The 13491-nt window shown below is 44.8% G+C and overlaps 1 protein-coding gene across 7 annotated transcripts in view; it reads right to left on the reverse strand.

Annotated features, from left to right (window-relative positions):
- Nucleotides 1–13491, reverse strand: part of CDH4 (cadherin 4) — an 806167-nt gene that overhangs the window by 4198 nt on the left and 788478 nt on the right. For all 7 annotated transcript variants that reach the window (XM_083507371.1, XM_083507375.1, XM_083507374.1 and 4 more), the window contains 2 exons: nucleotides 6745–6884; nucleotides 5223–5387 (listed from right to left, as the gene is read on the reverse strand). In XM_083507371.1, coding sequence (XP_083363497.1) covers nucleotides 5223–5387; nucleotides 6745–6884 — 305 coding nt within the window. The remainder of the gene's footprint in view (nucleotides 1–5222; nucleotides 5388–6744; nucleotides 6885–13491) is intronic.

The raw sequence follows: 13491 nt of genomic DNA on the forward strand, positions 1-13491 counted from the left end.
GGAGGAGAAGCCGGCGCCACAGCATTAAGCTGCTGAACACGCCCTTCGGAGGCACCTGGTTGGCTGCCCCCGGTGGGCGTGGGCGCCGGCCGGCCAGGTAAGGAGGGGCAGGGGCTAAGGCCCCTGCCAGGGCGGAGTCCGGGCTCCCGCCCACAACCACTCCCCTCTCTTGCAGGGAGGAGAGTCTTTCCAGAATTAGAGGCACCATGAATACCAGCTGCTGAGAAGGACAAGTGTAGAGAGCGCTATTACACCCACGTTCGGCTTGTGGGCTTCCATCCCACAGCTGGTTGGGCATGGTAGGAAACAGGATCTTGGACTAGATGGGTCTCAACTAGGGCCAGGGCCTTTTCGGTACTGGCCCCGACTTGGTGGAACGCTCTGCCACAAGAGACTAGGGCCCTGCGGGATGAGACATCTTTCCGCAGGGCCTGCAAGACGGAGCTGTTCCACCTGGCCTTTGGTTTGGACTCAGTTTGACCCTTATGTTTCCCTCCCCTTATTGTCTTGATTTATCAGCTACTTTTAAAATGAGGCTGCGTTTTAAATTGCATTTTAACCTGTATTTTAAATTGGTCCCGTCCCCCCATTATGTTTTTACTGTGATTTTATTGGTGTTAGACGCCCTGAGCCCGGCTCTGGCTGGGGAGGGCAGGGTATAAATAAAATAATAATAATAATAATAATAATAATAATAATAATAATAATAATAATAATAATTGTTATTGTTATTATTATTATTGTTGTTGTTGTTGTTGTTAGCAGCAGGGAATTGAGATGGTACCACTCAGCCCAGTCTGCAAATTCCATGTGCTTATTCCAGTGATCAAACAGAACCTACAGCTCTGTTCTGAACTTAGGGCTGATTTATAGATGTTGAGAGCTGGGCCAGCAGGTACTGAAAATCATAGGGGAGGGGAGTGTTCTTGTTCCTGGATTCTGCTTACGGGTTTCTTACAAGCATCTATTTGGTTACTGTGAGAAGAGGTTGTTGAACTAGATGGGCCACTGTCGTGATCCAGAAGGCCTCTTCTTATGTTCTTGTGTGAGGGAATGCCATCAGACGTCAGATAATTCCATCCAAAATGGAAACGGGAGCAGAAATGGCCACAATTTACATGCTCATCTGAGGTCAGAAATGGAAATCATGGGAGGGAATTCGAGCAGTATTCGCCACCATTGCATTTAGAATCTGCTAATGTTATTGTTAGGTGTATCGGTTGGTTGCTCGAGAGCAATCAGGGCAATATGCCTCAGTAGTCTGTTTTCTTATTGGTGGTAAAAATCTTTAAAATGCAGAGGGCCTCTATTCCATGTCTTGCTCATTCACTGGCAGAATCTGAGAGTGGGCGGTGCTTAAATCTTCCCCAGCAGAGTAGTTTCTTGACCCCCAGTCTGCGCCTCCCCTCTCTGCACGGACGCAAGGATGGCTTGGGTAAAGGGGGACCTCTCTCCTCCCTGCTTTGCTCAGGCAAGTTGTCCTGGCACCGCCTTGCCTCCTCCGAGCCCTGAAGCTCCTCTCCACTGGAGGCGTGGCTTCCTTCCTCCGCTGAGGAAGTGCTGCTTCCCATGATCTTTGGGGGCTCTCTGTAATCCATCCGGCTATTCCCCTCTTGCCCCTGAGCCGATGGCAGTTCCCTGACAGTTATGTAAAATTATGTTACTTTCTGTTTTGTTTTTGACATTTCCCCTCCATTGAAATGGACTACATTATTAATTATGTTAATTTTGGCCACAGCGGATACTGAGATGAATAATGTACGTTTTGGTGGAAGCCGAACTGCAGCGGAATGGGAACAGCACTGCTTGAGATGAACACAGGACGGGATGAAAATTGCTGTCTCCCTACTTCCCTATCAACAGGCACACTCTTTCTCCCCTTTCTATATGCACTGATTATGTGTGTGATTATTGTGTGAAAAGAGTAACAGGGGGCACATTTTTGATGGGTGAGAGCCTTGCACGCAGCATGAGGAATGAGAAGCATGAGTTTAAGGAGAGGGATTCCTGCCAGACTCCAGAAGCATGTAAATGGGGTTCATATGCACCACAGAGGGCAGAGAGGAAGAATTTTTTAATGATTAAAAACCGAGAACAAAATGTCTCAAGAGCAGGAAATGGATATAATAACAAAATTAAATTGCTCCCACATTGATGTATCAGGCTTTATGAAATGGATCACATTTTCGCCTCAGAGGAAATAAAGCATCGATTGGTTTGCAAACACGCCGCCTGTCTTTTCAATAGTAAAAGGATCAAGTTGGCAAATTAAAGAAAAATATTAAATGCACAGTTTCGAGAAATGCACGGGGGAATTCATTTCTTTTCCGGAAGGCTCAAGTTCAGACAAGCAAGCATGGGAGCCCGCATGACCGTGATTGCAAATGTTCCACAGCTATTGCTGCGGAATCTGGGGCTGTTTCTATTATTCTTAATTTAAAAACATGTTTCTAGGCCAGATTGGTGGCAAAGAAAATTGTGGTACTGCTAAATATTTGCTAAATACAGTTGCAGTGCCTGCTTAGGGAGTTATCCTGTACTTTTGGCAAAGCCCTGATGCTCCACTCCCTGTTGGCACCTGTGTGAGCTGTACCACTTGCTGATTTCTTCCTTCTTCCTCCCTGTGGCGATATTTCCACACATGGCCACCGGACCCACATGGGGGAATGTTGGCACCCTTGAAGGGCAGTGGATTGCACCTGTTGGTCCTGTCCAGGGGTTCATGCTTATGCATCCCAATTCTCATGGACTCCAAGAATGCAATCTGTACCGCGCAAGAACAGAGAGTACAGGTACTTCCCACCTTTCCAGGTGGAATGTCCATGGTATCATGTGTGCAAAAAAAAAAAAAAAGACAGAGATCTGCTGAATGAGGCCAAAGATCCTTCTGGTCTCAGGATAAAGCAATATATCCTTTCATAACTCGTTGGATGTTGAACTTGTTGAATGGAAGTCATGGATGTTGGCCTTTTGGAACACTTATTTAAAGAGCATAACTCATTCACAAAGACTCCAGTGCCCCCTAGGTTTGGGGGTGGGGATGAGGTTTCATAGTTCTGTCACCATTATTAGGTTTCTCGTGTGCTCATGTCTCTTAGGAGCTCTGTGACTTCTACCTCCCGTGTTTGATGGCCATCACTACACGAAGCAACCCATTCCCCTCTTTGCTACATTGCAGTGTGTATGTTGCTTATACGGTTTTGATTTGCTGTTAAAATTGGATTTTATTGCTTGATTTGATTTCAGATAGGCTTGCTTTATGCTAGGCAATCTGCTGGAAAGTCGGAATAGAAGTGCTGCGATTAAGCAAGCAAATAAATGAATACCACTGCGTGGCATTTCAGAGTACGCAGGAATTTTCAGGCGCATGGTGCAGTTCTACTGATGAAGCCAAGTAGGTTCAGCCTTGGATGGTAGACCACCTGGAAATGATGGCTGAGGGTCAAAGGACTATCCAGGGACTTGGGCATGAAAACTTCAATTTTTAGTCTTTTCTATTGAACCTTAACTATGGATTTAAGACTCTGTTGATGAATGTCTTGGTTAACAGAGCTCTATACAGCTCCCTCCCTGGGCTCTCTATAAAGACCTGCTTCAGGGTTTCTGCTAGGCTAAGGGGAGAGTGGGTTGGTGTTAAGTGGACATTGTTCATTGAATTCACAATTCTTGAATACAAATGTACCCTTGGAGCAGCAGGACTTCCACAACATGCCACACACTGCTCTGGAAATTTGTCTCAGTTCCGAAAGACTTTTTTCACGCAGCATGGAGAGCAAATGTTTGAACGTTTCATATCTAAAGTTCCCTTGGTGTGTACAGAACTAGCACTGGAGATCTTCGGATGAAGGCCCATATATAAGTCTCGTTGGAGGATAATTTTGGGAGAATATCGGAGTGTACTTGTAAAATATATGATAATAAACAACTGTTTGCCACATAGAAACCTACTACTGTTTTGGTGCTAGGTTAAAAAGCTTGGGTTGTATCCAAAGTAGTGCTATACAACCTGTTCTGTTAGTGTAAGAATTTCTGCTTGCACAATGGAACTTTGGAACTTCTCCCCTCTGTGAGCTCCCTAAATCTGTGCTAGCCTCCGAAGCAGATTTAGGGCAGGCATGTGGTGTGTGTGTGTGATGTTCTGTTACACAAGTGTAAATTTTTGCACTTATGGAATGAGTGCATTGGGTATTGCCCCTAATTTATCCAAGCATTTTAAGCACTGATTATGGTACTGGTCTGCTCTATTGTTTTAAGTGTGGTAAAATATACTTTCTTTCATGAATTTGTTCTTGTACTCTTTCTTGGTGGGCAAAATTCAGCAAAAGCGTCCCACCAGTGCAAGCCCACACAAGGATTTCTGCAAGTGCAACATGGTTTTCCTGTTCTCTTTCCCTCATGTACCCCCAATTGGCCATGAGGAAGGTCTGGAGAACCCCTGGAACAGCCTGCAAGGGAAGGGAAGGGCAGATCATTCCATCAGGTGAGTTGCGGGAATTATCTGCTTAGCACTACGTTGAATTCCTTCTGGTACGCTTAGCTCAGCAATGCCCATTTTACACTATGTGCTAGTATCTTTAAGGGTTAAGGAGGGTCCAAAAATATTTCCCCAGTGCAACCCTAGGCACAGTTAAAGGTAAAGGGACCCCTGACCATTAGGTCCAGTCGTGACCAACTCTGGGGTTGCGGCGCTCAACTTGCTTTATTGGACGAGGGAGCCAGCGTACAGCTTCCAGGTCATGTGGCCGGCATGACTAAGCCGCTTCTGGTGAACCAGAGAAATGCCGTTTACCTTCCTGCAGGAGCGGTACCTATTTATCTACTTGCACTTTGATATCCTTTTGAAATGCTAGGTTGGCAGGAACAGGGACCGAGCAACAGGAGCTCACCCCGTCGCGGGGATTCGAACCGCCGACCTTCTGATCGGCAAGTCCTAGGCTCTATGGTTTAACCCAAAGCGCCACCCACGTCCCTAGGCACAGTTACCGGGGAGTAAATCCCAAATAAATAAACTGGAACTTACATCTGAACAGACATGCTTAGGATCTTGCTGTTAACGACTAAAATAGTAACATTTTTTTGGGAGCTATCGGCAAAAATTGGCAGGCCCCGTTTCATGCACACATGCATCTAATTTTGAACTCTGTGTAAGTTAATTGCATCGGTAGCCTTTGCGGGCTATACGAGTCTCCAGCAGCCATCCTGGGAAGCCTTCAAGAATGTACCTCATTAATAAAGTCCCCAATGTCCCCAGGATGGGGGATTACAGGTCTTATAGGATACTGGGGCTCAGCAACAACTGGTCTCTCGTCTACCCGTCTGACTCCGTTTGCCTTGTTCAAGACGTGATCCATATTCTCTGGCTGCTGAAGTTGACTTAAATCATAATCCTGTAACAAATGGAGAAGCAGAGAGTGAGGCTCAGGCGGCTTTTCACTGAAAACCCTTCAAGTGCCTCTATGCTGCAGAGGTCTGTAAATAACCTCACTGGCTCAAGTTCAACTGGAATTGAGGCAGAACCATTCCACCATGTGGCATTCGGCATTGATGCCTGCACCTATTTAAACATACGTGACTCATGTGATATTGATTGTTTGCTGGAGGCAGCTGAACAGTGCTCCAAGGCACATTGGGGAGTTAAAGACAATCTAGCATTGCCCTTTAATAATCAGTTATTCAGCTCATATTTGGACACCTGACAGCAAAGATCTCAGAGTGAGTTGAGGAGAGGAACAGAGTCCAATGTACCTGTTTTGCTTTAGGGTTGAGTTAGCCTTCCAAGTTCTGATCTGCAGTTTATTTAGAATAGCCACACTGACTTCCCAGATTGTCGTTGGACTCTGCAATCCCTTACACTCTTTACTCAGCAATCAACCCTGTTAAGTTCAGTAAAGCTTGCTACCAGGTAAGCAGGTATAGGATTGCATCCCAAGTAAAATAAAACCAGATTACAAATTAAGTGCAAACTGGCATGGCAGGTTACAGAAAACTGGCTCTGGCGAGGGCTGTATATCAACTATGAATGTTGTGTTATACAGAGCATTGAGCAGCCCTGAACTCATGTTTGACCCTTTTTGGATTGGGCATGGATTCCGTAAAGTATGGAGTGCTGAAACCTCAGAATCCAGCAAAAACCAGTTTGCAAGCATTTCAAATAGGGTGCCCTCAGCAGCATATGGAAGTTTACGAATTGCAGTACAACCAAGTCCTGTCTTTGGGCTGATGTTCAAGTACCAGTCGAGGGATGGGGCAGAAAGTCAGTTCAGCTTGAGTTTTAATGTGGACCTACTTAATTCACACTCCCTGAAACAAGCCATGAACCGAAACAAAGCTATTATTAAAAATTCACACTTCTGCGAATCTTGTGGCAAAATTCTCCAGCAAAATAATGTGCACATTAAGGTCAAGTGCGCACATAAATGCATATATTAGTGAAAGTAACATACAAAAAGCCATTGTGTTAGTGAAAAATGTGTATATTGGGGGGAATTAAGGCAAATCTGTGTCTACTGGGAGAAATTCACATGGAAAGACCAGTGAATTTTCACAAGGACCTTAAAAACAACAGTCAGGAACTGATGCAGAAATGCGGAAAACTAAACTTCGGAAAAATGAGAAACTGGTAAAAACCAAAATTGCCAGGCTTGTCCATCCCTAAATACATGTGGCAGCCATGGAGTTGTTACAGAGAGGTCTAAACTGTGAGTCTACATGTAGGAAGCTGGACCATGAAGATGCTCTCCTCACCTGGTCTTCTTCTCCACCTCCTTCCTCATCATACTTCAGAATATTATCCCGGACATCATCCTCAGGGTCGATGAGAAGCTGTTTTGTGTGACGCTCCTTTTCCCTGCGCTTCATCCACACCACAAACAGCAAAACCATGGCTGCAGGGAGAAACAGAAACACAATGGAAGAGACACAGCTGAGTGAGATGATTAACTGTCCCCCATGGGCTAGCAACTCAGCCACAAGGATGGCATTAAAAGTGCCCTCGCCTTTTCTCTATAATTGATGATTATAGAGGTGATGGTATGTCTGGGAGTGGAGCTGCAAAACTCAAAACAATCGGAGGAAATAAATGACCCCCTCTTGTGCTATTAGGAACCATGTTTATTAAGCCAAAGTTAAGGGTTGAGGTCACTGTAAATAGTTCCATCACCTGAACACAGAATACCATCAAGGTGCATATTTCAGCTAAACAAGATGGGAACAAACTGTATAGCTCCTTGCTTTTAGCGCATCACACAGCACAGCCTGAAATGGGATACAATCACTTCCTGGTTAGCAGAAGAGCAGCTATGAGGTGCTCTGTACATGTTAACCTGCGCTGCAACTTAGATACTACTATATTTTTATGTGACATTAAAAAAAAATTCAATTGACAAAAGCCTACTTCATCAGAGGCAAGAAGTAGACTGACATGGTAGTGGGTTGGGGGTTCATGGAGAAATTACGAGATGCTCAATGGGGATGCCAAAGAGAAACTTCTGAAGAGCTAGAGACCTGGACAAAAATATTACATGTAACCCAATTTTCTGCTGCTGCATGAAAACTGTCTTAGGGAACACCTGTACCACCACCACCAACAAATACATTATTATTATACCCCATCCATCTGGCTGGGTACCTACATGAAAGACCACCTGCCTGCAAGATCACTTGAATCATCTGGGGAAATTCTGCTCATGGCACCACACCCTACAGAATATCACAAGGGGCTTTTTCTGGTCTTTCCTTGTACTGTGGAATGCCTCTCCCTGTGCCTCACGTGAAAGAACAACCATCAGTTGCTACAGATATATCTGTTTGCCAAGGCTTTCCCTGGCCCGTAAGATCAGACCCTTATCGGAATTCCTGTTTTTCGTTTGTTTAGTAATATGATTTTATACTCTCTTGCATGGCGGGCTTTGTGTTGTATTTTTGTTTTAATGCCATTAAATAAAATGTTGAACAGAACTTGGAGATGTTTAAAATATTAAGCAATTTATAAATCCTTTAAAAAGAGGCAGGTAAACATGTCTTGGGGACACTGAAAAACAGGTTTGGGGCTCATGGTCCCCGTGCCAGTGCTTAACAATACCCAAAGCACCCAATACCTAAAGTTCTCTTTGCTAGACTCTAGAGCAGGGGTCGCCAACATGGTGCCGTCCAGATGTTGTCGGACTCCAATTCCCACCAGCCCCAGTCAGCATGGTTAATGGTGAGGGAGGATGAGATCTGTAGTCCAACCACACCTGGAGGGCAAGCCACTTGCCACCTTCCTAGAGGGCATGGAAACACCTTGAGATGTTCTTCCAAAGAAAACCCAGCTGTCCATTTTGTTGACTTCAATCTGTAAAGGGATATCATTTGCTTACGAAGGCATTCCAGGGCAATTTAACTCCACCGTGATTCCTGGGACGGTGTTTAAAATCTAGCTGTATGACAGATATGCTGGATTTCATTTTAAATTAATAGTTGTTGCTTGCCGCTTTGATTGCTCTGGGAATTTCTACTGTGGCATTCCTATTACGGTGTTGTTACCAGCGTGGCATGTTGCTTTGCGGCACGGAATGTGATGTACACTTCAAAAATGAAAGAAATGTAAATATTAAGCGGTTGCTGGCCTGACTAAGCAACAATGTTGAGGGGAAAAACCAAATGGCGTTCTATTGCTTTCCGTAGGTTGATAAGCACCCTTATTAGTCAGCTTGATTAATGAGCTTTTCCTGATCAATTATATTTAATTAATTTATACACATTTGATGCGATCCTTCCTCATGTACATTGTGCTTGCAAGAGTATCCCCGTAAAGCTGAACAAAGTCCTATATTTCTCCACTTCTTCCTGCCTAAGTGCAGAACCGTACATTTGTCCCTACTGACATTCATTTTGTTAGCTTGCACCCAGTTCTCCAATCTGTTAAATTCATTTTGAATTGTGATTTTGTTTTCTGTGGCATTAGCTACCCCTACTAGTTTGGTGTCATCTGCAAATTTGATGAGCATCCCCTCAATTCCTTCATCCAGGTCATTTATAAAGACGTTGAACAACAACAGGTCCAGGACATAACATCATGCCATCTAGTCCAACCCTTTGCATTGCAGGAATCTCAGCTAAAGCACCCATGACAGATGGGACCACAGTGTCTCTCTCCCTGGGACCAAGGCAGCCACAAGCAAAGCATTTCACCCAAAAGAAAAGTGGCCATTTTGGGAAAGAATTGTTTTCGTTCTCAAATGCATCCAAAGAAGCACACCAACATGTTAAAACCAGCCACGAGGCCAGCTATTTCTATAGGCTGCTTCCCCTCCCCACCCCCACCCCCTCGGCCCTACTCTCTGGAAAGAATAAATCCTTTTGAATTTGCAAGTTGTTGCAGCTGGGCTAATTTCATTTTAATGATGTGCAATTCTCTCAGAAGGAATGCAACAGAGGCTGGATAAAACATTAGCTCGCATAATCAAATTTGGACTTATTCTCCTCCTCTTTATGGGCTTTCTATATTTCCGAAATCACATTAACAAATGCACTGTGATACTCTTTCAGCTGCTCTACTTGGAAAGCAGATCTGAGCGTCTTTGAACTCTTTACTGAAAAGTGCTGGTGGGTTTTGCTGAAGGAGAGAAAGCAAATCGAGGAACTGCAGATCTGGTTTGGGCCAGCCTAGATAAACTTCCCTCTCTTCTCTTTGCTTGAAGAGGAGCTTAGTGAAATTAAAAGTGTTGACTGCTGCTTTCGCCATCAGAAGTTGTCCTACCCATTTCCTGCCCGCCTGGGGAAATGGCCACAATTAGTATGCAGAGCCAACGCAGTGTCAAGGTTGGAGAATTGGACTATGGCTTGGGAATGTCCAGGTTTAAATTCCTCCACCGCCATGAACCACATTGGGTCTTTGTGTGCTCAACACTATAAGGCAGCTATGGAGACTGGTCTGTAACAGTGGATGGAGCAATGCCCCATGAACCTCAACCAGCCCTCACCTGCCTTGCCTTGCTACAGACCCCCAGTCCAGGGGGTTCTGCTGCTTGCCAGTTTCCTCCTCTTAGTTTCAGTGCCACCTTAATAGGACACAGCAGTCGGAAGGATGGGGACCAAACTAGAATTAGTAGTCTCTGCCTTCAATGGACTCAGGCTCTACCTACTATTGGTCTCCTTGCCTCCCATCCTATCAGTCCCAATGGGGAGCAGCCACTGCTGTAAGGAGGGGTGGGGAACCTCTGCTTTGTAAACGGCCTTCCAGGCCTCTCTATTTGACCTTCTGGGCTCTTCCCAGGGCACACCATTCTTGAGTGCTTTTGCCTGGCTGGAATTTGTCCTTGAACTATGATAAGGTTTCTTACTTGCCTTGAAGGAGGATGGAGAGCTATGTGTGGGTATAGAAAGCTCTGACTTTTGCATGGCTGAAATATAACCAACCATACAAAGGTAAGAGTTACTTTGCTCTTCTACGTCAGACCCCATCCACCCCTAGCAGCTGATCCCTGTAGGGATGCTTGCAAGGGAATGGGACCATTAGGCTGAAACATAGGTCCCCAGTATCTGCAATAAGGTCATACTCCTATATGCTGGTCTTGAGGTTTTGCCATGGATAATTGCCTGGGTGCTAAAATGCTACGGAACGGCATTGGGGGAGACTTTATTTCCGAATAATGAGGAATTATTAAGTATTTATGCTAAGGGAGCTCAATTGGAATAGGAGTGTGTGCTGTCATCTTGGGTATGCCTCTAGCCAACAGGTTTGGAGGTTTGCTTAATATTGTTCCCAAACCCTGCAAATGCAGAGACGGCGGAAGCGTAATGAGAAATCTCCCCCAGGCTCCGACTGGCTTGGCCTGGGAAGAAGCCAAGCTCCTTTGCGCTCACCCAGCCCTGCTAATCAGGAAATGATTCAGCTTGTTTCTGAATGAATTGGAATTGGGCTATGTAAACGACATACATTAAAAGCATATGGCACACTCCCCAAGAATCCTGAGAACAGTAGTTCGCTAAGGCTGCTGGAAATAATTATTGTATTATTGCGTGGGGTGTCAGAGGAGTGGTATTATCTCTGGTAGGGGGCATATCATGCTCCTTCTGGGGTAGCAGCAACCAGGAAGGAAGGAAGGAGGAAGGAGAAGAAGAAGAAGAGTTTAGATTTGATACCCCGCCTTTCACTCCCTTTAAGGAGTCTCAAAGCGGCTAACATTCTCCTTTCCCTTCCTCCCCCACAACAAACACTCTGTGAGGTGAGTGAGGCTGAGAGACTTCGAAGAAGTGTGACTGGCCCAAGGTCACCCAGCAGCTGCATGTGGAGGAGCGGAGACGCGAACCCGGTTCCCCAGATTACGAGACTACCGCTCTTAACCACTACACCACACTGGCTCTCCTCTCTTTCTGGAGGAAAGGAAGTGTGTCCCCACTTCCAGTTACACAAAATGCCAGGCACAAGTAACACGTGGGAAACACAGTTTCCCCAGGAGCTACTGAAATGGCAAGGGCATATTTCCGAGCCGCAAAGTACAGATTTCAGTGGCATCGCTACACAGCAGAAAAAGTGCAACCTGCTTCTAATTACTTTCCAGTTTTGTTTTGTCTTTTTTTTTTTAATTAAAAAAAATGGTCACCCAGCTTCAGTATTTCCTTTCATCAGCATGTCACCAAATGCAAGATGAGAATGTCTTTGGATGTGCACACACCAGCAGATTCATATCCAAAGAATCCATTTGGAGGAAGGTGTTTGGCAGGGAAAGCCTCATGCATGTTGTTGATGTCCCCCCCCCCATTCCCCCACTCCGTTTTCTCTTTTCCAAGGGCTTTCTGCAATTTCTACCCAACAAAAATTCACTGAAGTGAGGACAAGAGAACCGGACAGCTAATTACAGCCTCCATATGTCAATTGGCCGCCCTCCCTTCTTTTCTAGCAAAACAAAATTGTTTTCAGAGTGCTTCGCATTTCTTTACCACTTTCCCTCCAGGGCTTTTTTTTGGGGGGGGAGGGGGGGAGGAATAAAACACAGATGTAACAAAAGAGAGAGATTTCCTCCTCTCTTAAAAAAAAGCTCTGTTATTTATGCCAACTATTGAAGTCTTGCCTACCCACCCCACTTTGTCTCGCACAATAAGCAAACTGCCTGATATGAGAAAACAATATTATAATGGCTGGTTCTCCCCATCCCTCCCCCCCCCCCAGAAAAAAAGATATATCTTCTTTTTTGGTCACACTTATAGAAAAACTGTCCCATTAACAGCTTTACAGCTTTCTTGAAAAAGAGGCTTTCAAAAGTGTCAATAGCAGATCCAGCTCAGCCTTTTTTATCCGCTCGCACAAATACACAAAGCTCTATTACTGCTGCTAGGCCTGTTTTCACTTTGCGCAGAGCTTTCTTGAAGCCCATTGTCTTCCTCAGTCACAGTTTTCCCTCTATTGCATTGCTTTTCTCTCCAGTGTCTTAAGAGTCGCAGCTTAAGATGCCAAGCACTTGGCGGCTGATGAGGCATTTTGCTGGCGGATAATTTAAATGCCTTGGACAGAGCTGACAGGGGACGTGTTGAGGCTTCAGGGCCGGCCCTCTTACTAGGCAAGGTGAGGCAGCTGCCTCGGGAACAGAAAGTAGCCGCAAGATGTTGGTGGTAGGAGGCTTATCTATTCAGCTGCATTATTTGTATATTTATTAATTTCTATCCAACCCTCCCCGCCTGAGGAGCAGTACTAAAGCAGCCTGGACGTGGGGGTGGGATGGCTGGGGGCGAAGTTACCGCCAGACCTGAGTTATGGCAGTGCTGTGTGATAGCTCTTTATCAGGGCTAAATCCCGCGCCCTTCCTAAATTCTGAAAATAAAAATGTAAGTAGGAAAGATCTTCCTACCACCCAATTCCATTTTTCACCACCGATATAAGCCTAGGGTGGCTGCCGAACATTAAAAAGTCAATTAGAATGACAATGAATGTAAAAAAATATGTGTTTGCAATAAAATCTGTAATTTAGAACAGGGTAATGGATTTGAAAATGGAAAAAGGGTTCTCCTAAATCAAATGTCTTTCAGCTGTAGTTAATTTCAGTCAACAGAATTTTCTCAAGTGTTTAAATCATACTTTAGACTATGATTTATATGTAGAGTATGCGGGGGGGGGGGGGGAGTAAAAAGACATCTTGTGCTTTATTGCTCCTGTTACTTCCCATGCAAATTTTTTCGCTGTGCAAAACACAAAGGGGAAAAAGGCTTTAAGAACCTTTATTACATTCAACATGCTTAAAAAGCAGATGTGTATTTACTGCTCATTATCATCACGTCACTATAAAATTAGCATGTGTATATTAAAAATTGTGCAGGAAATCAAAGTGCTTATTTTGCATGTGAAAATTTGAAGGCTGTTGTCTGTTCCACGTAGGTCTTTTTTTAAATGCCTGAGCATTTTTTGCCATTCCTGGGGACAGTATCTTCAGAGGTCTATGAGATGCTGCTAAAATGCTTCCAAACATGTAATGGTGCTTGCTTATATTGTGATGGCACAGTTCTCCAGCCACTCTT

This window comes from Podarcis liolepis (genome assembly GCF_965112155.1).
Source record: "Podarcis liolepis genome assembly, chromosome: 6".
Lineage (NCBI taxonomy): Eukaryota > Metazoa > Chordata > Lepidosauria > Squamata > Lacertidae > Podarcis > Podarcis liolepis.